We start from the raw sequence: 25039 nt of genomic DNA on the forward strand, positions 1-25039 counted from the left end.
CAGGTAACCACAAGCAATCTGCCCAAGGGCATGATAAACATGAAAGCAAGTATCAAGTTTATTTATGAGAAAAGACCTAGGACAACTGGTTGAAATTGAAGGGGTTACAAAGACATCAAGGAAAAAGGAAGAGCATGACGTTTCCTGTGTAAAAGGAAAAAGTAGTCCCAGGTATTTAAAGCCAGCTCCGGAATGTCCAGAGACAGGTTATTTGTTTTGTATCCAGCCACTCCCACTTGAAACATGCCTGTGACTGTGAGGTACTTCCCTGTGTTATTATCACTATTAAAAGAGACACAGAAAAAACCCCCAAACATTTAGAAGCTTTTTCTGAAGGTCATAGGTCCACATGAACACAGAAGAATGTAAAACCACTGTCTTTTCAGCTTAGAATTATAGTTACAGTTTCTGCAGTACTACTCAGTTCTAAGGTGCTTCTACTATCCCTTTGATCATCAGAAAGTCTGGGGGGGAAGCCAGTATCATTCAGCCCAAGGGTTTTGTGCGGCAGATCTTTAGTGCTTTCATGACAAGCCATTTTCAAAACTTCTGTTGTGTAGATGAAATAAAGATGACCTTTATCCTTTACTTTTCTCCATTCAAGGTCAACAGCAGTTCTGTGATCTATTGACAATGGCACATGATGCCCATGGAGGATATCCCATTGCTGCCAATGATTAATAGTTGCATTTCACTCTCCTCAAGGCCATAACTCACTCAAAGCTTCAGCATTTGAGAATGATGGAACATCCCTGGAACAGATAAATCCATAAATCCTTCCAAGCCAACAAAAAATTGTCAGCTCTCTAAGAGTTTCTTCACAAGCCAGGCTATAGCTTTCAGATTAATATGTGCATGTAACACAAGAGAGGGGAACCAGATCACCGATAGGAGAAATCAGAGAAGTAATTTAAAGCTGATTATTGACACTTTCGATACACTGCTCACTGTTGTTCACTTTGCAGGAAGAAAATGCCAGACAGGAAGACATCACTTATTTTCCACAGTATCCACATCCATGGCAGTTATTTCACTTGCAGTCGTGCTAGGAAATGCATTCTGAAGCACACGACTTAACCCCAAAACAGCTGTATAATAACATCACGAGCCAGCCTTCAAAAGGACTGCCTGTGGGAGTAGTATACCAGTCATGTCATTCAGAGATATATCTGTCGATTTTAGCCACCAAGTTTTTATTTCTCATAGCTGTGTAGAACAAATTCCTGTATCAGAGAGAGCTGGATTACATTTAGGCTAGTGCATCATCTACAAATGGCTCAGACACAAAAAGCTCCACCTTCCTGGCTGGCCAGAGCTCAAAATATACCACTATGGAGAGACAGAGTCTTGCACCCATCCTGGCAATGTGGGGGGCCAGCCCTGCTGCCTGGGGCTGTGGTGAGTCCAGCTCATGGGTCCATCTGAGACATGAGCCCCAGGAAAGGGAGAGGAGTTGTCACTCCACTCTGACTGTGTGCTGGAGCTGGTGGGAGAAGGAAGGGCAACCCTCCTTGAGCTGCCTCTGCAATCACTGTCTGAACAAGGTGCTGGAGCTAGGTGGTACGGAACCCTGTCCTGGGGAGCCAGGCAGTCTATTTGTGTATGTTGTCAACTACATTCAGCTTTTTCATAAACAAAACAGAAGGCATGTGAGATTGCCAAAATGCCAACTGTAGGAACTCTCAGCTACACACCGTAAAGTTCTGCTTTGAAGTTTAACAGAGATTTGCAGGACTCATAACAGAAAAGTCTTCTGTAGTTCTCAGAAGCTGTGGTTTATTTAAAAAAAATAATTAAAATTAAGCAGTTTTATTTGCATCTTTTATTTTTAATGAGTGTTCACAGGTTCAAGAAAAAGAAATTTAGCCTTTTCAGCTATCCATTTTGAAAAGCAGAATTTAGGAAGATCTTTTTTACTGCTTATTTTTCAGTGAAAATGTTTAAAATTTTAAAGGAATAGAATATTATTGCCTACATATTTTTTCTTACATGCTGTAAAGTTTCACTTTTCATTTTGTGGGAAAAAGATTTACAATTTTCTGACTTGTTCTACCTATAGACGTTTAGAATTAGCAATAGCCTAATTAAGAAAAGCTTGAATATTTCTTTGAATAGTCAGTCTCTGCAGATTTTTGGTGCTTATCCAAATCTGACTGAACAGCAGTGAAATTTCCATAGCTTCTGAGGATGCAAAATAGGACTGGAACCCACAGAAAAGGCTGTTCTGCTTCCATTCCTCGCCTGCTCTACAGCAAAAGAAAGCACCTTATGCTACCCCTGTGCTGGAGTAAAGAAAACACAGAATTTTTAGAGAACTGTATGTGTTAACCCATCCTTGGAAGCAATATTGCATTTCTTATCCCTGAGTCCTCGTTATAGGTTGCTTCCACCTGTGATTATCTCAAGTGTAGTTGCCTTTATGTATGTGATAGATACATGTATCAGGAACATCCTATGTTGACTGACGAAACTGTGTCCAAAATATATATTCATCTACCTGTCCTCATCAAAATAATGGTTAGCATAAGAGGTATCTCAAAATAGTGGGGTGGGACAAGAGACCATACGGATAAACAGCCAGTCAAATCATAAAGCACAGTCCCAAATGATTCATCTAGCAGAAACATTTAAAAAAAAAAAACCCTCTGCACATAAAACTCAAAAGTTGTAGCTCTCCTAATTACACTAGTTAGCAAAAAGTCTCACAAAACGTCCAGCTTGATAATTCTGAATAGAAAATAAAGGTGAAGAATTCTCAGTCTGGTCATAGATTAAATCACAAGTGGAAAAAGAGGTTCCAGTCCTGACAAGTGGTCTGTTGTGACTTAGCTCTACTCAGCTCTTGATTTGTAGAAAAATCCATAGGGGAACAAAATGAAAAGAAAAAAGGATTGCACTAAGCAAAGTTACATGTAATTCATATTTGGGAATGGAAAGAGGGAGGAAAGATAAAGAATTTTTTCCCCCAAATTAATCCCTCTGCCTTCATGTACATTTTTATGCGTTCACATGTCACCCTTTTCATACCGTATCTTCTATCTTCATTCCTCTGCCTTTAGCTAAATGTTGTGCAGCTCTCTGCTTTTTGAACTGCCATTAAGACAACGTGTAAGACAGCACTGCGGATAAACAGCAATGCGTGTCACCTGGGAAGTTGTGCTGTCACTGCAAGGAAAAAAGACAAAACATCATGCACTCAAAATTGAGCAAAATATCTGAAAATGCAAGAGGGCCTTATTGGTTCACCTAAGTGCAAACCTTAGCGGGGAGGGTGCAGCTGGGATGGGACAAGTGTTGTATCTATTGCTAGTGTCAGAGAACAACTGAAAAATGTGATGGCTCCCAGAACATGAACTTCAGCTGGTGGTTTTCGGCTCCTGCAGCTGCGGCTGCATAAGGCAGAGCCGTTCGGTTTCTGTCTGGTAGAGGGATTCATTACTCATGTCAAATCATCCCCTCCCTGAGGGAGCTTGTGTAAAGTGCACAAGTATTTTGCATTAGTTGGATGTCTCTTGGACCACGTGTTCAAAGCTCTTACAGGCACTAACACGAGTTGCATTTAGCAAAACCTTGGTGTTCCGAAGGCAAAGCTGGTCAGATACCTCAAATGAAATAAATTTTTAGTGTTTAAATAGGGGTTTCTGTTAGATCCACTTTTTTATTGTCTCTTGTCAGGAAAATTAAAATGAAAGCTATAGCTGTGGGGAGTCACAATGCTCTTCCTCTCCCTGGCACCTGGTGCTCTGCTTCCAGCCCTTGCTCTGCTCCTCCACCACATCCTCCAGCCCTTCCCCATGCCCCCCCAGACAGCCACCCCTTTCCCCTTGTACGCCCCGACCATCCCTTTGCCACTGCAGGGGCTGAAAGCGGGGACAATGTGCGGGGAAGGAAGACAGACTTCTGTAGTCAGGGGAGAGAGATCAAAGTGAACGTGATGAATTTAGGGAGCTTTGCTTCCAGGAAGAGAATAACTCCCCGAGGGGCATGATGTATGGTGGGGATGGGGCTGTCACTCCCAAAGCTGTAACATCCACAAAGAGATTGATAGCAACATTTCCACATTTCCAAATGAAATACTTTTAAAGTTTTATTTCCATAAGCAAACAAAGCAACTGTTATGGAGAATTTTCAGCCTGATTCTTGACAGAAACAGATGTTGCAATATTGGAATTTCCCATGGGACAGATATTCCAGAGTTTGTTCCATTTTAAACAGGGCTAGAAAATAAAACCGAGTTGATATATGGTTTGCTGCTTCATAGCCATTACAGAGGCAGGTGGTTGGAGGCTGTGCTAGACAGATGTTGCACACTGCTGCAGTGACTGTGAGACCAGCTAGTGTGGATTTTTTTTTTTTTAAATTAGTTTTTAAATCAGCTTCTTGTTCAATGTAAGGAACAATCAATTACTTTGTGGTTCTGTCCCATTATATGGCAGATTAAGGTCTGCTTTGGGTAAACTGAGGCATTAGCTTCAAAATTTCCCCAAGATAACATCTCTTTTTTGGGGACTATAAATGTGAATTGATTTGAAAAGCAGCTTGCACCTCTTTTGAGTATATGCCTCCCTGTCATCAACAAGCTTAACCAGGGTTAAACAGAAGACAGGAAACTGGCAGGAGCCAGGAAAACACTTGCAGATCGTGTCCTCAGGGACTTTCTCTAATTAGGAAGGACTCTGCTTCTATGGCTTTTCTTGGACTCCCTTTGCTACTCTAAAAACATGGAAAGTTTCTGGACTGAAATCACATAAAGTGGGGTAGAAAACGGGTTTTAACCTAGTGCAGACAGACACAGTTTCACTAACAGATGGACATGAAGCTCGGCAAGCATGTTAACCCAATCTTAACTAGAGAGGTACAGGGACTAGGAAAGTGTCAGGAGGTGGGTCGCTGGGACTAGCAAAGCTGGAAACTTCTCAGCACCACGCAGCTGTAAGGTCACACCTTGGCCACCCTGAGCTGGAACGTGATCCTGACTAAGTTCATAGTAAATGCAGGTTCCCAAATGTTCCATCAAAGCCCTGACCTTGTTACTGTGACTAGCCGCATCCAAGGGGTGCCAAGAAAGAAGAAAATTGCCTACAGCTCAATCCCACAATACATGCAGTGAAAGCAGTGAGGCAGCAACAAATCTTACTAAGACTTTGCTCAATACTGACTGCAGTAGTTGAACAACATCTAGTGACTCTAAATGGATGGCTATGAAATAGCAAGGAATGGAGAAGTGTGATCAGCCATTGCCACTACAAGGTTATATGGATTTGGACAGGAAGTTGTAGGACTTTGCCAGTGTGAGGTACCACTGGAAACAATACACGTTACAATTCCACATTGCAGCAACATAAACCTTACTACTATGTGTGCTAATCAAGCCAAGGAGCAGCTCTCCTTGTCTGCTTCTCTGTGCTACTCCTTGCCTTCTTTGGGTTTTTCAAGAAAAAACAGGCAGTTTTGATTCCATTCACCTGTAACCTCAGTGAGCATCTAAATTTTTGCCTACAGTACAGCTATAAACAGGGGCAAGATTTATATACACCAATAATCTAAGCCTGCTAAGGAAAAGGGATTTTTTTTTTTGTTTGGAGATGCAAAGGCCAAATTCAAAAAGCCTTATACTTGCTAGATAAAAAGTGTCCTTTAAAGGTGTTAATACGAAGGTTAAGATCACTTTTTCTGAAGTAAAGCCATACCATTATTATTGTTTTCTACACTAAAGCTAAAATATCACTTAAATTTTGCAAGAAGTTTTATGTCAGTGTGCTAGCTCCAGGAGTATGCCACTTCTGCCCTCCAAAGTGCTATTCCTTGCACTCCGCATGGATAACCAGCATATTCATAAAACTCAGCTATAAACACCAGTGCTACCACAAAATGAAATACAAAGAAAATTCTAGGAGAAAACCTAAATGGAAGCTGCTTTGAACAATGAAATAAAAGGATTTACTCTGAAAAATATTCCAGTTCTGGCATAATTAGCTAATTAAACCACAGCCAATATAATTATCTACCATGAGAGAGCCCTGATGGGGAAAACAAAGAGAAAAGGTGAAACAAACAACAATATTATGTTTTAGTGAGGGAAAAAACTCAAACAACTAAAAGCTTATATGCTTCCATTAGGCAGAGTTTGTATAGCACAAGGTCTCACCACCTCTTCATCCCACTCCAACCTGGTGTTGTACAAAGGTGCAGGTCTGAGCCCTGGAATGGGACTGTTGCAGTCCCTCGGGCTTTTGTTAACACTCTTCACAGGCGTGAATCCTGCTCCCAGTGTTTATTTCATCTTTCCACTTGCAAACAGTCCTTCACCTCATAAAAAGCATTAGTGTCCCCAGAGAAAGAAAACAGAATTTAAACTACTAGCCGTACATATAAACTTGTGTCCTAGGTGTGGCCCATCTCCCTACACAAATCATAAAAGAGCCAAGCGTCTATCAGAGGTACTTCTGCATTTTTTCTAACAGAGATTGCAGCATTGCTAGTGCCACTGAGAGCACGGGAGGGTTTTTGGACACTATGTAGAGAAGATGGGTCCGTCACTGCCCTCTGCCCAGCCAGTAGCCTGTGACAGCAGTCACCCTGGGCACCACGAGGCCCTGGATGAGAGGAGACAGGTTCTGAAAGTGACTCCTTCCATGGTGACCATTCCTCTTGTGGTGATGCCTTCCCTCCCACCCCCCACCCCTTTTCTACCACTTTACAACCTCAGGAATTCCGTCTGGACCCCAGCCTTTGTGTATGGAGTTGGTTGGTTAAGTGCCCCTTAGTTGTACCAGAAACTCCAACATGGCTGAAGCAGGAAGAGGCACTGTCTGTACTAAAACCGTCAGTTGACTGGTCAAGGCAGGGGCAGGACAGGAACAATCAGTTAACCCCTGACAGCCTTGGAGCACACCTCACCTGGGTTGACACCCAAGCGAAGCAGTACCATTGTTACAGGAATTCCAGTAATTGCCAGCTGGACTGTGGTCAGGATGAAAGTTTACAAATTACTAAAGCCAATCGTCTCACAACCCTATAAACAGTGGTCCTAAGTGAGGCCCTTTGAGCTCTCCTGGACCACAGTGGGCTGCAACCAGCATCTCTCTCTGAGTGGGATGCTTCTCAGAGCTAGCAAACTTGTAAGTTTGTGAAAATTTGAGGACCATTGCTGAGGAATGATAGTGGAGCCTGGGCTGAAACCCTTCACTCCTTGAGGCTCAAGCCTCACTCATTGAGAAATGCCAAGACATTCGATGTGAATATTTCACTGAACTCAAGGGGAATTTTTAACAGGTATACCTTTATATATGCATAAAAAATATAATCATGTCTGTGTGCCTGCATGTGTGAATCAATTTAAGTATTCTGTAGATGTACATTTTAATTACAAAGTGAGTCTTAGACTGCTGCTAGGCACATATTATCCTTAGACATAAACCATTGACCAAGTCTGAGACTAAGATTGGACCTAGCCACACACAGATGCCCCTCTGAGAAGGAGTTTAGAAAGCAAGGGGGTCTACTCTGAACCTTGTGACTCAACAGGAGGGTCCTCCTTATTCTCTGCATCCACAGTATCTCTGTGAACCTTTATAACTCCAGCGTAACTTAATTTTCCTTTGTGTACTTCTTCCATGCAGTAATAGAGTGAACCTTGCCATTTTCAAATCTTTAACTAAGTTGCTGTTTTGACTAATTTTTGTCGAATCACTTTGTTAATCGACTGATGATTGAGTGTTGTTAAAATATCACAATCCAATTCTGTGATTTTCCGTAAAGGCAGAAATAAATTCTAAACTTCTACTAAATCAAATTGTGTAAACATACTCACTCACGACACCTCCTTTCACCTGCTCAGAGAGCAAGGCACTGTCAAGCCATTGACTGAAACAGCAACCAGAGGAGGCTGGAAGGATCAAGCAGTGGAGGAGAGAAGCAGGGGTCCTCTTGGCTATATTGCCTGCTCAGCTTACATGAACATCTAGCTCCCTTTTAGGGATGAAAGGGAAGAGGCAGAGAGACAGGACAGTTTTGAATGAATTACCTTCATTTTTGAACAAATTACCTTCGTTTCTCCTCCCCTCTCTCACTGCCCAACCTTGGCAGTGCTGTCAAATTCCTCCCCATGGCACTCCCAGGCCATGAACCTCTGCACACAGCAGAGAGAAGAGCAGGCACCATGCTAGTGCCCCATCCTTGCCCCAGAATAACCAAGCTGAAATTCTGCCTCTACATACATAAATTAGCAAGATTCAAGTTCACCTGGCTGCTGCCATCCCAGCTCTGCTGTACCACATGTGGGGAGGCTCAGCGATCACTGCTGCGTATCTTTTTCATTCTGCAGCAGCCTTCTGGAGAAGAGGCGCAGGCATCCCCCACCCTCCCAGCGCTGGCAGAAGGACTGATTCATCAAGCCTCACTCTCTGAGGCAATCTGCCAGACGACAGAGCTGCTGGTGGGGTGCCTTGATGCTGTTGGCTGCCCATATGTCTATCGGGCAGCTACTGCCTGTGCAGTCCCAGCCCTCAGAAAAATTCAGAGCATGGTTTGGGATATCTACATAAGAACCAATTCCACAATCCAAGCCAATTAAATAAACAAATAGGTAATTTAAAAAAAAAATTGCATTGAGCAAACAGCTCTTTTATTTGTTTTATTGTCAAAATGAAGTAAATTATGAAGTAATAAATATATTACAAAATTTAAACCTATGCAAATTCAAAATGATGCAAAGGGAAGGGGAGGGAGGACAGATGGGCAAATTCAGCACAAATTCACACCTAGTGCTGGCTGTCTGAAAGTGTTCCTCTCTGCAAATAAACTAATCTGTAAACCAGGAGCAGCAGAAGAGAAGGGGATTATAGTATAGCCTTACCTTGCTGTCTACAGGGATTTTTCAGCCACCCTAAAGCACAGCTGTAGCCTCTGTGGATGAGCTCTTTCCCACCTGAGCATGCCAGGCCAGGTATCTCTCTCTTGCCCAGCACCAGTGCATCCCTCTCTGTTGCTGTGACACACAGGTGATTTTGCTTCCACCCCACAGTGCCCTCCGCCAAAGGCTGAAGCCAATTCCCATTTCCTTTCTGGGCAGCATCACTTTGTGGGATTCTTGTCAAATGCTCTGGGACCTAATATGATCACGCTGTGACTCTGAGACATCAACAGGGCTGTGGCAATAGAACAGATCAGCCTTTTTCTCTGCTATGAAAATCAGAACATTTCATTTTAAACATAGACATTTTTCAATGGCATTATAGTTTCAAGGTTTCTTTAGATTGCAGTACTAGCCTGTTATCCTCAGCTAGGACTGGATTACCTTTGTGCTTGGCCCTATTACAGATTATTATGGATTACAGGGTACATGTCTTTACTGCCCTCATATTAGACTGTAAAAAAAGACATGTTTGGGGGAAAAAAGGTAATACGACAATGGAATAACCTGTATCATGTTTTCAAATACATCCATTACTTCACACTTTCTTTCTTTACCATTGAAAATTTGAGCTGCATTTCTCCTGTGCCCCTTTTAAACAAAGAAAGGATAAATGACTTCCTTGTAGTACAAGCCTTCATTGAAATCCTGCAAGTACAACACTCAAAAAATTACATGGATTATGAAACTGCTTTCTGCCTCAAGTTTTAAGTTCCTCAGCTGGTCTGAAATCCTCCTCTTTCATCCTTCCCTGACCAGACCATTAACACAAAGACTACTCACCATCAATATCTCAATTAAAGCCTCAAAATAGGTTTAAATGAGAAACAAATGTTGCATTCACCTGAGAAGAATGATTTTTTTTTCCACTCTGAATGCATATATTCTGCTCATAAAATCTGCCTATTATGGGCAAATCCAAAAATAACCATGCTTGTAAGAGCTAAAGCTAATAAAGAGTTTATAATATAATTTATTTAGTCCAGTGTATTCTTTTTTATTTTTCCAGTGCTGTGTCTTTTGCAGTTCTATATTTTTCAAATGATGAGTTGTAAGTCATTTCTCTAGGGAAACAAGCTGTATCTTTGCTATCATGTCTTAGGGTTAATCAATGCAATCATTGTACAAAAAGGTACAGTCTTTCTGGAAACAACCTGAGCATACAAGCAGAAAGCCTGGTATGAAAGAGAGAGGGTATAATAGGAAATTCAGAACAAGCAATCAGACAGGTGAGTCTGAGCTATGGCAGTGAAATAAGGCACTAGGTTTTGGCTATGTTTGTAACTTTGAGTTATTCTCCCCCTCCCATCCTCTTTGTCCCATCTCATGTATTTGATAGATAAAATAGCCCTACATACAAAATTAAACATAATTTCTTGCACAAACCCCAGAACAATGCCCACAGACAGAATTCAACTGGTCAGCCCTGGAGAGACAAGGAGTATTAGGAACCTGCTGCAGGAGGAGCAGGTGGCCTACTCCAAGTACCTCCTACCAAAAATCTAAAATAAAGACAACTTTGAAATGGCTAAAAAGGCTTTCTGTGACTTCAGAGAGGGTTGTACTGGGTAGGGTGTCAGATGGCTTGGGAGGCAGGAGCTGTCAAGGCACCCTATTTCACCTACCCACAGGCTGAAGCCTGCGCGTGAGCAAGTGGGAGCTAAGTTAAGCAGAATGATCTCAAACTGGCAAGGCAAATTTTAGGAACTCAATATGTTTTAGGATTACAATATGCTTTTAAGCTTTTCTTTTATATTTATAGCTCTCTTGCAAAACACCTGCAGATAAAAATAAATTCATCCTCTCTTCAGGCAGGTAGTTTTCAGCCACTACTTTTACTATAGGGTCTCCACTCTTGAAGGAGATTTCCTAGTTTCCTGGAGATTACCTGGATTGCTGGTGTCCCAGATAAACTGAAGAGTGAAGTGAAGGGAGGGAGGAAATTCTCAGATACAGATTTAGAAAGGCTAGGAGTAGTTGTCATGCTCTGTGGTCACTGGTGTTTTTTTCATGTCTCCTAAAAGGACCCAGATGTTAGTAGCCGTGACCCAAAACGAGGAAGGAATTAGAGTGGATCTCTGACACCACCTGGAACTCAACAGATCAGCACTGGAGAGACAAGGAGTATTGGTAACCTGCTGCAGGCACCACTTGAAGAAGTGAAAACCTGGACATCAAGTGGAGCATCTTGGGTGCTTAAATGTGCATTACATATACAAACAATGGAGGAAATCAAGCCTCATTGTTTTCACTATTCCTTTAAGGAGACGACACACCTCTGTTGCACAGGTACATGCTTACAGTGAAGCCCTGATCCAAGTTTGATACTGTTGAAGATGCCTTTCCCAAGTCAAACAGTTTTATAACCTATGCCAAACAACAGTAACAACACCAAGAATGCTATATTTTTCTCCCCAAACCATGACTTTGTGAGGGGAAATAATCAGATTTGGAAAATGTGAGGAAGGACTTTGCTAGGAACACATTGAAAGCTAAATCAGAACTACTCTTAGCTGTGATTCTGTAGGCATGTTTTTTCTTCCACTGGCTTACCGAATTACCTTGAGCAAACTATTTAACCTCTTCTTCCTCCATCTGCCTCTCTAGACAATAATGGTAATCCCGAAAATGCAAGATTTTTCAGGCTGAACCAAAGCCCATCAGAGTGAATGGTGGCTACCCATTTGTAAGGGCTTTGAGTCAAGCCTTCCGTCAAGCATTCAATCAGCTAACATTTGTAGCTATCAGCGCTAACTTATCACTTTGCATGACTACAAATGACATGGGAGGTTGACACTTTTAAGCTGTGAGCAAGTGGCAATAGGTTTTTCACACAGAGCCCTACATGAGCTGCTATAAATCTGCCCTAGATTTGAAATAGGAAAGATAATTGTAACTGTGCAGCTGTATGCTGGCTTCTTAATATTCAGGAATGGTATGAACCTGAATATGTTAAAAGTTTTCTTTTAGACATCAAATTGTTGACTCACCTGAAGCTTAATGAAAAATCTTATTTCAATAGTTCATTTTGGCATCAGATGTGTAGCTTGTTATTGCAATGACGGGTGGGGACAGCTCCTGGCATTTGGGTTCAGAGCAGCTGAGAGAGAGGATGTGGCAGATGTTATGGGCAAGCATTAGCTCATCCTGAATTCCCCTCAAGTAAAAATGCTGAGCCTTTGATGAGCTAAATAAATAATTAGCAGCAGAGATAAAATGGGAGTACTGCTGTCTTATGCCGAAAACCGATTCTGATTTCCTTTCCACCCTGTGCAACACACTTAGCTGTGGTGGGCTTACTTCCCAGCAGCACAACAGGGGCTGAGATGAGAATCAGGCTCTTTGCCTTTGTATTCAGCTCCTGAGGCAGAGCTCGGGGGTAGAGCTGTAGCATACAGCCTCTCCACATACCTCACTAAATGTTATTTGACAGTTGTTAAAGTTTGAAGGAGATGGGAATGACTCCAAACCATGGAAAGGTGCTGTCCTGCCCTTCTCTGCTTTCCCTTCTCTGCTCTGCTGGGGCAGTGCTGCTTGGGCAGCACTAATGCAAGCGCCCTCGTATACTTCTGACATACAGAGACATATCTCCTGCAGGGATAAGTGGACATTTAGTATTTTGCCTTTCTGTGGTGGTTATCAAGAAAGAAAATATTGGTCTGGGTAGTGTTTGAGTGGTCTGTCTCCACTCATGATGAGCTGGACTGGCTCTCACCAATGGATTTCTCACCAGTTTCTGTACAAGCATCAGGTGGATGACAGTTTGTCACAACAATCTAGGACAAGTTTAGTAATACTAAGATGTACATCTACTTTTCCTTAATTCTTGATTATTTTTATATTTTTTTTATATTTATGTTTTGTCAATTATATTTCTGTTTTCCACTTCATTATCTGGCAATAGGTGTAATTTTTGTAGTTTTCACCACATTTTCTTTCTTATTTTTCAAAGATTTGTCATACTGCAAAGAGAAAAGGAAAGAAGAAAAAAACAAACACAAGCAAACAAACAAACAAAAAAACACCCTAAAATACCCTTTGTCCCTGTACTTCTCCCATTAAGAGAGACAAAATAAAAAGAAAATACTAGATGAAAATTTCTTCAGCAGAAGAAAATAAAACCCCATGGTCCCAGAATACGTGCTTCTGTGAAGCATCTTTTTCATTATGTCTGATGCCTTTCAGCAAGCCTGCACTTGCTGAGGGTCCTCCAGAAGTCAATGTACACTACGGCTGCAAACCACTCTCAAATGACCTGAAGTACCAAATGTCCATGTCAAACTTTCCCCTGCTCTGCTTATATAAATTTTGCTTCCTTTTGGGACTGTGACTTCATGTTTTTATTTTTATACAGTTGCTGTCTCAACCTGTCAAATACAAATTATTAATACATGATGATTAATGTCTTCATGTGATGTCCTTCCTCCCAATAGTTGTTTTATTCAGTGTTTAAATATATAAATGCTTTGACCAAATCTAGGTTTGTATCCTGGATACAATGGAACCAGAATAGCTCAGCTTACATGTTGAGAGTGAGGAGGGGGTTTTGCACCAGCTGTGAGCCACAGAGGAAGGTCAGTGCCTAGCCAGATTGGAATCAAGGGTGAACTGAAAAAGGGGTAGAAGAGTGGCAGGCATTTACCCATAAGTCTTCGTCTGTACAAATCCACTGTCCAAATCATCAGCAAGGATAGATGTCAGGGCCTTTCAGATGTAATTAATCCTCCACTTTTTCTAAAGTTACCAGAACTATGTATTTCTAACTTTCCTCAGAGAGAAAATAATGTAAACATGTTTTACTACAGCATCAGGTTATTGACATTACTTTCCCTAATGGCAACAGGGCAGGGCTTCCTCTGTTTTCAGTCTTCAGCTAGCAGACCTTCACAGAATAGGCTTGAATTGCAAGAAGCATTAGCCAGCTAGACAGTGGCATCCCCTCTGACGAGTAACCTGGTCTTCCATGTGGCACTGCTGTTTGAGAGAACATCCTTACCTACTTAGCTCTTTCTGCAGTTTGCAGCACCTTAGTCATAAAGCATTTTCTTATTGACATGCAAGTGACTAGAAGAGTGCATATTTATCCCATTATGCTGTGGGAAATTCAAACTCAGTTAATTACTTCCTACCTCAGTTAAAGTATGCGTAAGCGCAAATGCTGAAGTTAGGTTTTTGCTCATAAAATGGAGTTGCTCTATCACCTGACTGCCAAACTGCAGCTAATATTTAACTGAGAGGTGACAGGATAGCAGTGGTTGGTGGAGTGATCTCTGTTCAGCCAGTCTGTAAAGCACTTGCAGTAAAAGGAGCTGTGTAAATGTAAATCATTATTATATTGTTTAAGTAATCAAATTCATGGCACCATTGTTTAAATAGACTGGAGATATGGAGCCATTTATTCATATTTTAATGCTTAGACTGCCTGCTACATAAAATATATATAGAAAAAATAAGCTTTCAGAGATATATAAAATACATTTTTTTCCAGTGCTGAATTTATAGGCTAGGGAGACTATAGTGCTACAGTAATTCTTAATTTGTACAGTTGTTTTTATCACTCTTAGTACGAAATACCACCAAATAAAACAGACCTAAATCCCTCATAAATCTAATGGCAGTGTCGCACTTCAGATGCACATTTTTAAGTGGTTGCATCATTGCTTTAATTCAAAACACAGCCAGCAGGCTCAGCACGACCTGGGAAGTTTTACAAAACACTTGCAGATTTATTCATCTTTTGAAATAGTGGTGAATTTATATATTACACCAATGCCCGATGGCCAAAACTGAGATTTGGTCCCACATCATGTAGGGTGCTCTACACATAAAAAAAAAGACACAATCTCTGTCCCCAGATGCCTTACTTGAATTCAAGTGATGCAGTTATGTAATGCTCCATCTTAATCATTCATGACTATCCCTGTTGCTGCAGACCACACAATGACTTCAAAGCAACAGTCTCCCTATTCATTTATGTGGGCTCCTGGTTCCACAGTATTTGCTAACGTGTTTAACCCTACGAAGCAAAGCAGTGCTGTGACCCCAGGTTACAGATGGGAAACTGAGGCCCAAAGATACTATTTTCCAGATTTTTATATTTCAGTTCAAACTCTTATACAAAATGAATTAAGTATGCCAGTGCCTAAGTTGCACTGATCATAAGTATGATGCTCTTAAACATCTATAACACATCTGAAAGGAGAGTCTAGTCTGAGAAAAAATGTACTCAACTTTCCCAAGAGCAGATAGGATTTCTGTGATAGAGCAGGTCTCTGTGTGTTTGCTCCTTTAACCCTAAGGAAAGACATTGCTTTGCAGACCTCTGGTCTTCTTCCATCCCTTTCTCTGTTGGACATTGGTTACTCTTCCTGCATGTTTTTCCTTCAAATAAGAAGTGATTTTTAGTTCTGCATTTTGTAACAAACTTCTGATCTTGGCTAAAAGTGATGGGTACAATACACATTTACGGTCACTCTTGTATGTTTAATGGTAAGTTATATTACAGAAAAGGAAGAAAGAATGGAAAAACTCCTGCATTAAAACCCACATAACTGTCCAAGCATATCCAAATTCACTTGGCTCTGGCCTTTGCAGATTGTATTGTCCTTTTCTGGAGGGACGGTTACAAATATCTTTTCTTCAGTGATTATCTCATAGAGTCAAAGGAAGTGTCCACCTGAGTAGCACTCAGGATTACAGAATCACAGAACGGTTGAAGTTATAACGAACCTCTGGATATCACCTTGTCCACCCCCCCGCTCAAGTAGGGCCATCTAGAGCCAGTTGCCCAGGATCATTACTAGATGGCTTTTTAATATCTCCAAGGTATTCAAAATAGAAGAATCTCCAAGGATGGAGACTCCACCACCTCTCTGGGCCACCTGCGCCAGTGCTCAGTCATCATCACAGTAAAAAAGTATTTCCTGATGTTCAGATGGAACCTCCTGTGCACCTTCAGATGGTGGCCCTTCTCCTGGCACTGGGCACCACTGAAAAAAACATGACTTCCTTCAGATATTTGTACACATTGATGAGTTCCCCCTGAGCTTTCTCTTCTCCAGGCTGAACAGTCATAGGTCTCTCAGCCTGTCCTCATAGGTGAGGTGCTCCAGTTACTTAATCATCTTAGTGGCTCTTTGCTGGACTCTCTCCAGCATGTCCATGTCTCTCTTGTACTGAGGAGCCAGAACTGAACACAGTACTTCAGGGGTGGCCTCACCAGTGCTGAGTAGAGGGGAAGGATCACCTTCCTCAACCTTCTGGCAACACTCCTAATGCAGCCCAGGACACCATTAGCCTTCTCTATGGCAAGGACATATTGCTGGCTCATGTTCAATCTTGTGTCCACCAAGATTCCTAGGTCCTTTTTTGCAAAGCTGCTTTCTAGCCTGGTGGCCCCAGCATATCTGATGCATGGGGTTATTCCTCCTCAGGGGCAGGACTTGGGATTTCCTTTTGTTGATTATCATGGGGTTCCTCTCAGCCCATTTCTCCAGCCTGTTAAGGTCCCTCTGGATGACAGTATGACACGAGTCTATCAGCCACTCCTCACAGTTTTGTGTCATGGGCAAAATTGCTGAGGCTACATTCTGTGTCATCATACAGGTCATTAATGAAGATATGAAACAGGATTGGATGTTAAATAGGTAGTGGACCAGTATTGACTCTTGGGGCATACTGCTAGTTACTGGTCTCCAACTAGACTTCATGCCACTGATCACAACCCTCCTGGCTCAGCCGTTTGGCTAGTTTTAAATCCACCTCACTGCTCATCCAGCCCATAGTTCATCAACTTCTCTACAAAGATCTTATGAGACAGTGTCGAAAGCCTTAGTGAAGTTGAGGCAGACATCTATTGCTCTTGTCTTGTCTACCAACCTTCTTATTTCATCATAAAACGTTATGAGGTTTGTCAAGCATGACTGTGAATCCATGCTGATGACTCCCAATCTATTGTTTTCTCTCTGTGGCATCTGCTAGCCACGATGTTACCAATTTCCATTTGCTCCATCCAGGGTAGCATGGGTTTGAATGGCACAAAGATGAATAAGACAGTTAAAGAGAGTGAAGAGGAAAGAAAACTTAGAATGAATAAGCAACATAAATCAGAAAAGGAAAAAAATACAAACCAAGAAAGAAACCCAAGAAAAGCAAATTAAAAAATACCCAAACCAAAAAAGCAAAACAAACTTTCCTCTTACTCTGCCTAGAAAGAGAGGAATCCTGCTTCTGTTCCAGGTGAAACGATATAATTATCTTGACATTAGAATTATTAAAAACAGTGCAAGGACAAGTCAGAGAGAGAGAAAGAGCTCATCAGGAGCACACATAGATCAGGAAAGCAATGGTGTTCACCTGTGTGTGACACATGACTCCAGCACAGGCCCATGTTGTAGGAGCTTTTTTAATATGAGCACAGATCAAGGCACAAAAAGGGATCTCTGAGATACCACTAAGAGTTAAGTGCGTGCTCCATTAAAGAGCGAATGTTCCCTTCTGCCAATGATGTGAAAAAGATAATATAGCATGTCACCCCTGAGCAGCCTCAGGTTATTGATTTGGTGCCATTGTTAAGGGCAGTCATTGTCTTTGCAAGTAAACATTGACCAAGCTGCCTCTTTGAGACGTTTGCACAAGCTATCACTCCTTTCCCTTCAGCTTCTCCTTCTCACTCTGGTAAGCCATGTGGAACAGAGTGTTGATCCAGGACCATGCTCATTAGATCAGTATCAGAAACATGCATCCTGAATCAGTTGAAAGAGATAAAATCCTGCTGCTAGCTTCAGCAATGGCCCTGAGACAGCAAAAACAAGGGAAGGTCAGATGAGGGAAGCAGACAAACTGTGCTCCTTCTGCTAATCCTCATTATGATGGCAATGGTGTATCCAGAGTCAAACTTCAGATTCTGATACCATTTCAGCTCAGTGAAGTCGGGAGGCCCAACACTTGCCACTATATCTCCTACACCTTTGAATTTTCATGGGGCCATTCAACCCCATCGCGGTCCCCTTTGCACCATTTCCAGCTCCTGCAAGTGGAAGACCACAACTGGGATGGCAGCACGAATGGGACTGATGTCCTGGGTGATGATCAGGAGAGATGTTAATTTCAATGGGGAGGGAAGAACAACTGCTGTCACTCTTTCACTGTGGGTACAATGTTCATGAAAAATTCTTAACAGAGAATGCAGCAAACATTTGTCTTTTGCGCATACAACATTTCTTACTAGTGAGGCAGGATTCCTTCGAGCTGAGCACAGCCAATGCGCCTCAGTCCTGGCATACCAATACATCTTAATGTATATTAAGTACCCATCATTTTAGCAGCTAAGCAGTATCACATCCCATTTAGCACATACACAGCATTTTATAGAGTAGAGCACTGTAGAAATCCTTTTCCCTTAGGTTTTTCTACATGTTCATTGCAGTGATGTGCATCTGACCAATTAAAGCGAAACAGCTTTAGTTAATTAACTCTAAGGGACTGAGTGGTTCCCTGGCTGAAGGTCATAAGAGCCAGTTTTGATATTATGAGTGTCACTGATCAACTCTCAGGAACTGGACAATTTCACTTCATCTTCCCATGCTTCATTTTTCCCTGGTGCAAAATGTAGAGAAATAAAATTTGTTTTATTTGGTGAAGTGTTTTTGAGAGCTCTGAATGAAAAGAGCTATCCATCACCAATGAATGCTCAAAAAGCCCCGATGGGAGATTTATGGAAATAGCACTGTCCTCACTGTGCTTCTGGAAAGCTGAGCCACAGCCAAGGAAAGCAACAAAGGCCCAAAACCTCACTGAGAGGCAGCAGCGGGGACCGGATAAGAATTTAGGGTGCCTGTCACCTTGACAGATACTTGTTCCTCAGACCAGGTTAGCAAGACGTCATCTGTCTCTCATTTCTGCTTCAGGATGCTTGTGAAGCTATAGAGGTTTATGTGTTTGTTTCTACTTTGCCCTGGGATTGTAACTTCTGCTGGTAGCTCACATATAACCAAAGACAGGCTTCAGCTCAATGCACCCGATACTGCTGCCTCTGCAGTAAAAAAGCAGGAAAGGGTGGTTTCTAGGGATTCATCATTAGCATGAACATACTACATCAATCTTTCTTCCAATACAGAGGAAAAAAGCAGTAACACTGTTTTCCTGTTCTGTTAAGCAGTTTCCTACCCATTTTTAATCCCTAAAATTTATTGCTTCTTTCTTTTTCATAGTTAGGATCAGTGCAAGAGCGACTCTTTTTTTACATCATTAAAAGTTGGAGGAGTTGTGGAACTGGAGGAGCATAATGAACATTCAAGGCTTGCTTTTGAAATTATGTCTATCTCTTCTTGCATTTAATAAGGTATAAAACTTTAAATGCTCCAAAGTTGTCAGCCATTACAGTTGTGTAAAACAGATGTTAGTGAAGTAAGAAACGAGCTCTTTCATATAGGTGAAAAATCTCTTGCTAACAACCCTGAATCTTGAATCGCAGGATAATTAGAGCCTGTGTTATGGGTAGACAGCACAAACTTCCTCCCACGTTGCTTCCTCTCTCAGTAGTATGTTTCAGTCCCACCTACAGGAGGTGGAAAGGGAAACTTCTGACTTCCAGCCTGTCAAGTTTTTCTTTCTTTGTTAAGCCTAGTAAGGAGGCTACCAACTGTGGTACTATTTTCTCTGAAATTGGAAATTTTACTGAGAACAGCTGATGTTAGAGAATGAATACTACAGAGATTTGTAGCGTATGACTTAGAAAAGTGATGAACAGACCAACAGATAAACTGACAGACACAGATCAAATTTATCAGACACCGCTAATGATACTGGTGGCAGTGGCAGTGCTACCTCAGTTCAAAGTCAAATCAATGACCTAAAAGACTTCATATCCTGCTTTCCTGTTCCATCAGAGGACAAAACAGCAATTGCATTTACCTGTAGATCAGGACTTCATCATCCGAGCAATTATACTGCAGCTGATACATTTTTACCCGAGGGGCTGACTTGCTCACCGTCCACTTTACCAAAGCTGAGGTAGTGGTCACATCTGACACCAGGACAGCCCTTTCTGGTGGGCCTTTTGTTTCCCCACGATTAGACTTGCTGGAGCTGGTGATGTCTGACAGCCTGGATTTTGGTGGGGCTGCTCGGCCTGTGCCATTGCTGAGATGAGGGAGCTGGACAATTGAGAGCTCAATCGTTGCGGTGGACTCTCCAGCAGCATTGGCTGCTATGCACGTGAAAGTCCCGTAATCCTTGGAGGTGGTGATAAGGATATCTAAGGTGCCATTGTCATAAACAGCTGTCCTCGAAGAGTTCCCAATGAGACGGTCATCGGGGGCCACCCAATGAATGATTGGGGTGGGATCCCCAATGGCTTTGCATTTCAGCGTGGCAGTTTGTCCTTCTAAAACAAGCAACTTGTGAGTATGTTGTGTAATAAGTGGAGGCTCACAAACAAATTCTTCCTCCCGTACATACCAGAAGTACCTTCCCTTTAGACCTGGAGGAGAAGCACAAGTTTCCATATCATCGTCTCTGTCAAGTCTCCTTAACCACAGTAGCTCACAGTTGCAATGCAGCGGATTGCCCCCAAAGCTGAGAGACAAAGGTGGAGAAAATGGGGTAACAGCTAATGGAATTACTTGAGATCTGGCAAATATAGGGTCAGGGGGGAGCTTCTGAAGTCTGTTGGATGTTAGATCCAATCTGGCCAATTTCTGAAGATCTGCAAACGTCCCCTCTGTAATATAATCTATCAGGTTATGATCCAAACTGAGCTGGTGCAAGTTTATCATCTTCCTTATGGATTCCCAGGGAATGCTTCGGAGGTTATTGTAGGAAAGGTCTAAGTCTTCCAATGTTAGCAAAAAATCCTCAAAAGCTTCATCAGAGATGCTGCTTAGCTGGTTGTTGTTTAAAATCAAATGCTGAAGGTTAATTAAGCCTCGCAAAATATCCTCTCCAATGTCAGGTAGCCTGTTGCTGTCCAGATGTAAAGACCGAAGGCTCTCCAAGTCGGTGAAAGAGTAGGGCTGTATGTAACTGATGGTATTTCTGGACAAAGTAAGGTCAACAAGTCCAGACATATTGGCAAAATCCTGTCTGCTGATATTAATAATAAAGTTACCCCCAAGTCGGAGTTCAACAGTCCTTCGATCTATGTCTAGCGGTACAAATAGGAGACCCTTGGAGGGACACAAAGTCCCCAGCGACTCAGACAGGTTCTGACAGACACAGTATTTGGGACAAGCGTTGACCATGACAGCCATTCCAAACACCAGGATGCTGCAGAGCAATTTTTCCATGGTAAATCACGCAACAGTACCTGCAAGAAATGAAAAAAGTTACAAGGAACATCAGCAGTGATGACACAGCTAGCTTTCCTCTTACGATTTACCTAACATCTCCCTCCAGAGAGACTTCACAGTGCCTTCTCTCAGGAGTCACACCTGAAGTGATCAGCATTCTGGGATGGGAACATTAAGTGTTATAGCAACATGTTTCCCCACATAATGCATTTCCTTCTAAAAAAACAAGCGGGCTTTGTTCCAAATCTGAGTTGGATAGGAATTGTTAATGCTTACATCTGGCAATAGGGTCTTGTGACTACTTATTTTCTCATGACAGTTTTATAAGTTTTACTGGGTAGCTGGTAGAGGACAAACCCTGCCGTCAGATTGCATGCCTTACTTAAAACCCTGAAAGATTTCATTTGGAACAGTGCCTGCTTCTTTGAGGGCAGAAGCTGTCTCATAGTAATTACATACTGCTGCATAATAATGTGGAATTAGTCTTAGGGTTGAAAGAGCTGATTTTATGGATAAAAATAACTGCATATTTACCCTTCAGTAATGTGGTTAGTAATGACCATGTAATTATCTGGTCAGTCCTGGGGCGACTCACTTCACTTGCCCACCCATAATAAAATTCATGACAGGCAGCATAGGAAGAAGAAATCTCTTGCATAATCGTCACCTGGATTCACCCTGTGCTCAGCCAACCTATGGGAAGGATGACATCGTCTAGCTCCAAAGAGAAGAGATGCAGGGGAAACCTGTGCTACCTTAGGCTCCTGGCACACTTTCTGATGTCCCCATGCTCACATGCTGCAATCCCTTCTGTCGTAGTGACAGTGGGGTTCTCACCTGCATCCATGCTCCTCCCTAGCATCCTGCTTATTTCTCTTTGCACAGTTGTCTCCCTTTTTTTTTTTCAGCTCTCACATGCTTTTTCAGCTTGAGCTTTATGGTATGTGTCTTTGAAGAATGAACAAAATGTATGTACAGGCCCAGTTATGGCTGGGAGAAGTTGCAGCCCTGCTTCAGGTTTGGGAATATCTTCTTACATAGGTTTGCTGACCTTCTTCCCACATGTGCAGGATATAGGTAAAATGGTTTGCTTTCTGTTTCTCCCATTACTAGACCCTGCTATCAAGAAGGGACAAGGAATGAGCAGATCATTCATTTCTAACCCTCATTCTCCCTTTGAGGAAAGGAGCAGGTTGACAAGGAGCTATATTTTTGTGAGGGATGTGCCAGGCTTTTTTGCCAAGATGGTGTGCTCTAGTCTCCAAACCCCTCACTTGTGGCAGTAGCTACAGGCACAATTCAGGCTATAATTTCCAACGTGGACATTTTGCCTCAATTTAACCTACATCACCCCACCATGTAACTTTGGATCACTGTCCCTGGTCCTTGGTATACACCATATCCCCTCTCAATCGTGCAGGTGCTCATAGGCTTACCAGCTTTTGGCACCCATATTTTAAGAGCAGTCATGGCACAACAAAAGATGAGACACCCTCATGCTTCATTAATTGCCCCTCCAGTGCCAACGCAGCAGATGGCAAAGTTACCTGTGCCCAAGCTGGTTCTCTTACTGTGGTGCACGTGATGGGATAATACACAGTGTCTCATAATGACTCCAATAATTGGTACTATGAGGCCACTCAAACTTCAGCAAACATGACACAAGAAACATATTTCTCCAAAAAGTCACATGGTAATTATTTACACTTCATCACACAGCTGAAATGACAGTTACCAGATGTTTTATAATAATTAAAAGAAATCATAACAGTTAGTTATTAATCCCACACACAAAACAAAATCTATCACTTCAGGAATTTTTTTTTTAAACAGGTCTTGGTCCGCCTCCCCATGAAAGGAACGAAAACAAGGGCCCTATGTTTGGGGCTCTGCCCAAAGGTGGCTGATTCCTCTGTTGTGTAAGGTGGTTTGCTTTCCCCTCTGTAGAGTATGTGAAATGACTCAGAAAGAAGGAGCTGTAGAAATGCAAGATGTTATGAGTGCTGAAGTATGTTCTTTATGGCAAGGTTTTCTGCATGGTGTGATGTTAGTAATTATATACCGTTGTTACTGTTTCATAGGAGAGGAAAGGACTGAAGCATCTGTGTTTGCTGAACTCTGCAAACAAGATGAAAGCGAGACACTTTTAGAAAGGGCGGCTTGAGAAGAGTAATCTTACCTTCAATAGTAAATAAAAGGCTACTGAATAAAATGTTGGAGATTAGCAAGTACGTTATTGATGCAAATCTGTGGCACACTTAGCAAAAAACTATAAATATCCCTTACAGTATTATCAATTGGTAGTTTACTAACAGGCAATTGGCTTTTTGAATCTTAATTATAATTGTGTTCTGCAGCTTTAATTTAGTGTATTACCCTACCAGCTGAAATGATAAACAAAAAGCAGTTTAAAAGGGGGAAAAATAGATACAGTTAATTAGTAATAAGCCCTTTCATAGCTTCTCCCTCATCTACATTCCCACCCTCTGAATATCTATTCAAAAATGTGAATGCACACTTACGAGAGCAGCGTCTCCTTTAAGTGTCCCAATTCTCTAACCACATTTTTTCCGGATGCTGTTAAATATCACAGTGCTTTGGGGAGACGGTTGACTCTAAGCATCAGAGTGAAAAGCGGTTGTAAAAAATAATGGGGGGAGGAACAGAAGTTAATTACAGAAAATAGGGACTGCAACTCCGAGAGGAGGCTGTGAGGCAGGAGATCTAAATGGCAAAGTAAACCCTGATGGGGAAACCATCTGTGGATGGCTTGAAAGCGCGTCATCTGCCTGTGTGTGCTTGCATGTGTGCATGAAGACGACACAGCGAGCGCAATATGTGCTTTTACCAGCAGGAGGACAAATCAGCAACAACCATACTAGGATGGAGCTATCACGGCTGCTGTCATTCCCATTATTGAATGCATTTGAAAGTATTAATGTAAATATTGGTTGTCTGCAGAGGAAATTTCCAGCCTTTGTGATCTGTTGCCAGCATTAGTATTTCAAGCTTCTGAGCCTTGGGAAGTCCTGAAGTGACCAGTTCACAACACAGCAAATATGGTACCAACCCAAAGGACATTGTAGAGAACAGAGGTGGGCAGGGCTCCTTAAGGAGAACATCTAGGGGATTCATAGGGCAGCCATTTTCCTTTTTTCTCTCCAGACAGACAAAGCACCTGGGCCACAGATGAGGCAAGAATTCCTGAGTCTGCACAATTATAATAGTATCTTCTAAAATCTAGGCTCTCCCACAACGTCATGGTAATTGCTAGTTGCCAAGCAGATGGATGTATAATCAAAATTGTTTTGATTTCAGTTCTGGTAACTTTCATATAAGACGGAAAATAAAGTGTTAAGTTTAGGGTCTGTTTTCATTGACCAGTTTGCTCACCTTGTTCCCAAAATGTCTTGTGACTTGCAACACCAAGCATTTTATGGGCTACTAATGGTAGCCTTGTGATAAGCTTGCCATTCTGATTTACATTTTAAAGGTATCTATCAGCCAGATAAAGTAGATTTCTCACAGCAAGTCAGTAAATCTGGCAGAGTTCCTGTCTCAGCCCAAGATGAAAAATAGCCCCTTTAGTCCTCTTATAACTTGGATTGGTATGAATTAATATGTGCAAGACTCATAAACCTTGGTGTTTTGTATTCAAATTTTCCTCATAAAGATACAACTTCTGAGATTTGGCATCTCATTTCAGGAATGTCTCTGAGGCATTTTTTAATTCTATATTCATTGAGCTTTGCGTATAAATTCCAATAACCTTTGCGTACCACAGCACCAAGTACAAGGTAACTGTCAGACAAATAAGCTATAGCTGCAGCATACA

At 41.9% G+C, this 25039-nt stretch overlaps 1 protein-coding gene across 1 annotated transcript in view; it reads right to left on the minus strand.

Moving 5' to 3' along the window:
• Positions 1-21201, minus strand: part of LRFN2 (leucine rich repeat and fibronectin type III domain containing 2) — a 38956-nt gene extending 17755 nt beyond the window's left edge. The window contains exon 1 of the mRNA XM_009649479.1: positions 19829-21201. Coding sequence (XP_009647774.1) covers positions 19829-21201 — 1373 coding nt within the window. The remainder of the gene's footprint in view (positions 1-19828) is intronic.
• Positions 21202-25039: the final 3838 nt, after the last annotated feature.

This window comes from Egretta garzetta, unplaced genomic scaffold, assembly GCF_000687185.1.
Source record: "Egretta garzetta isolate BGI_Z169 unplaced genomic scaffold, ASM68718v1 scaffold102, whole genome shotgun sequence".
In the NCBI taxonomy this organism is placed as follows: Eukaryota; Metazoa; Chordata; class Aves; order Pelecaniformes; family Ardeidae; genus Egretta; species Egretta garzetta.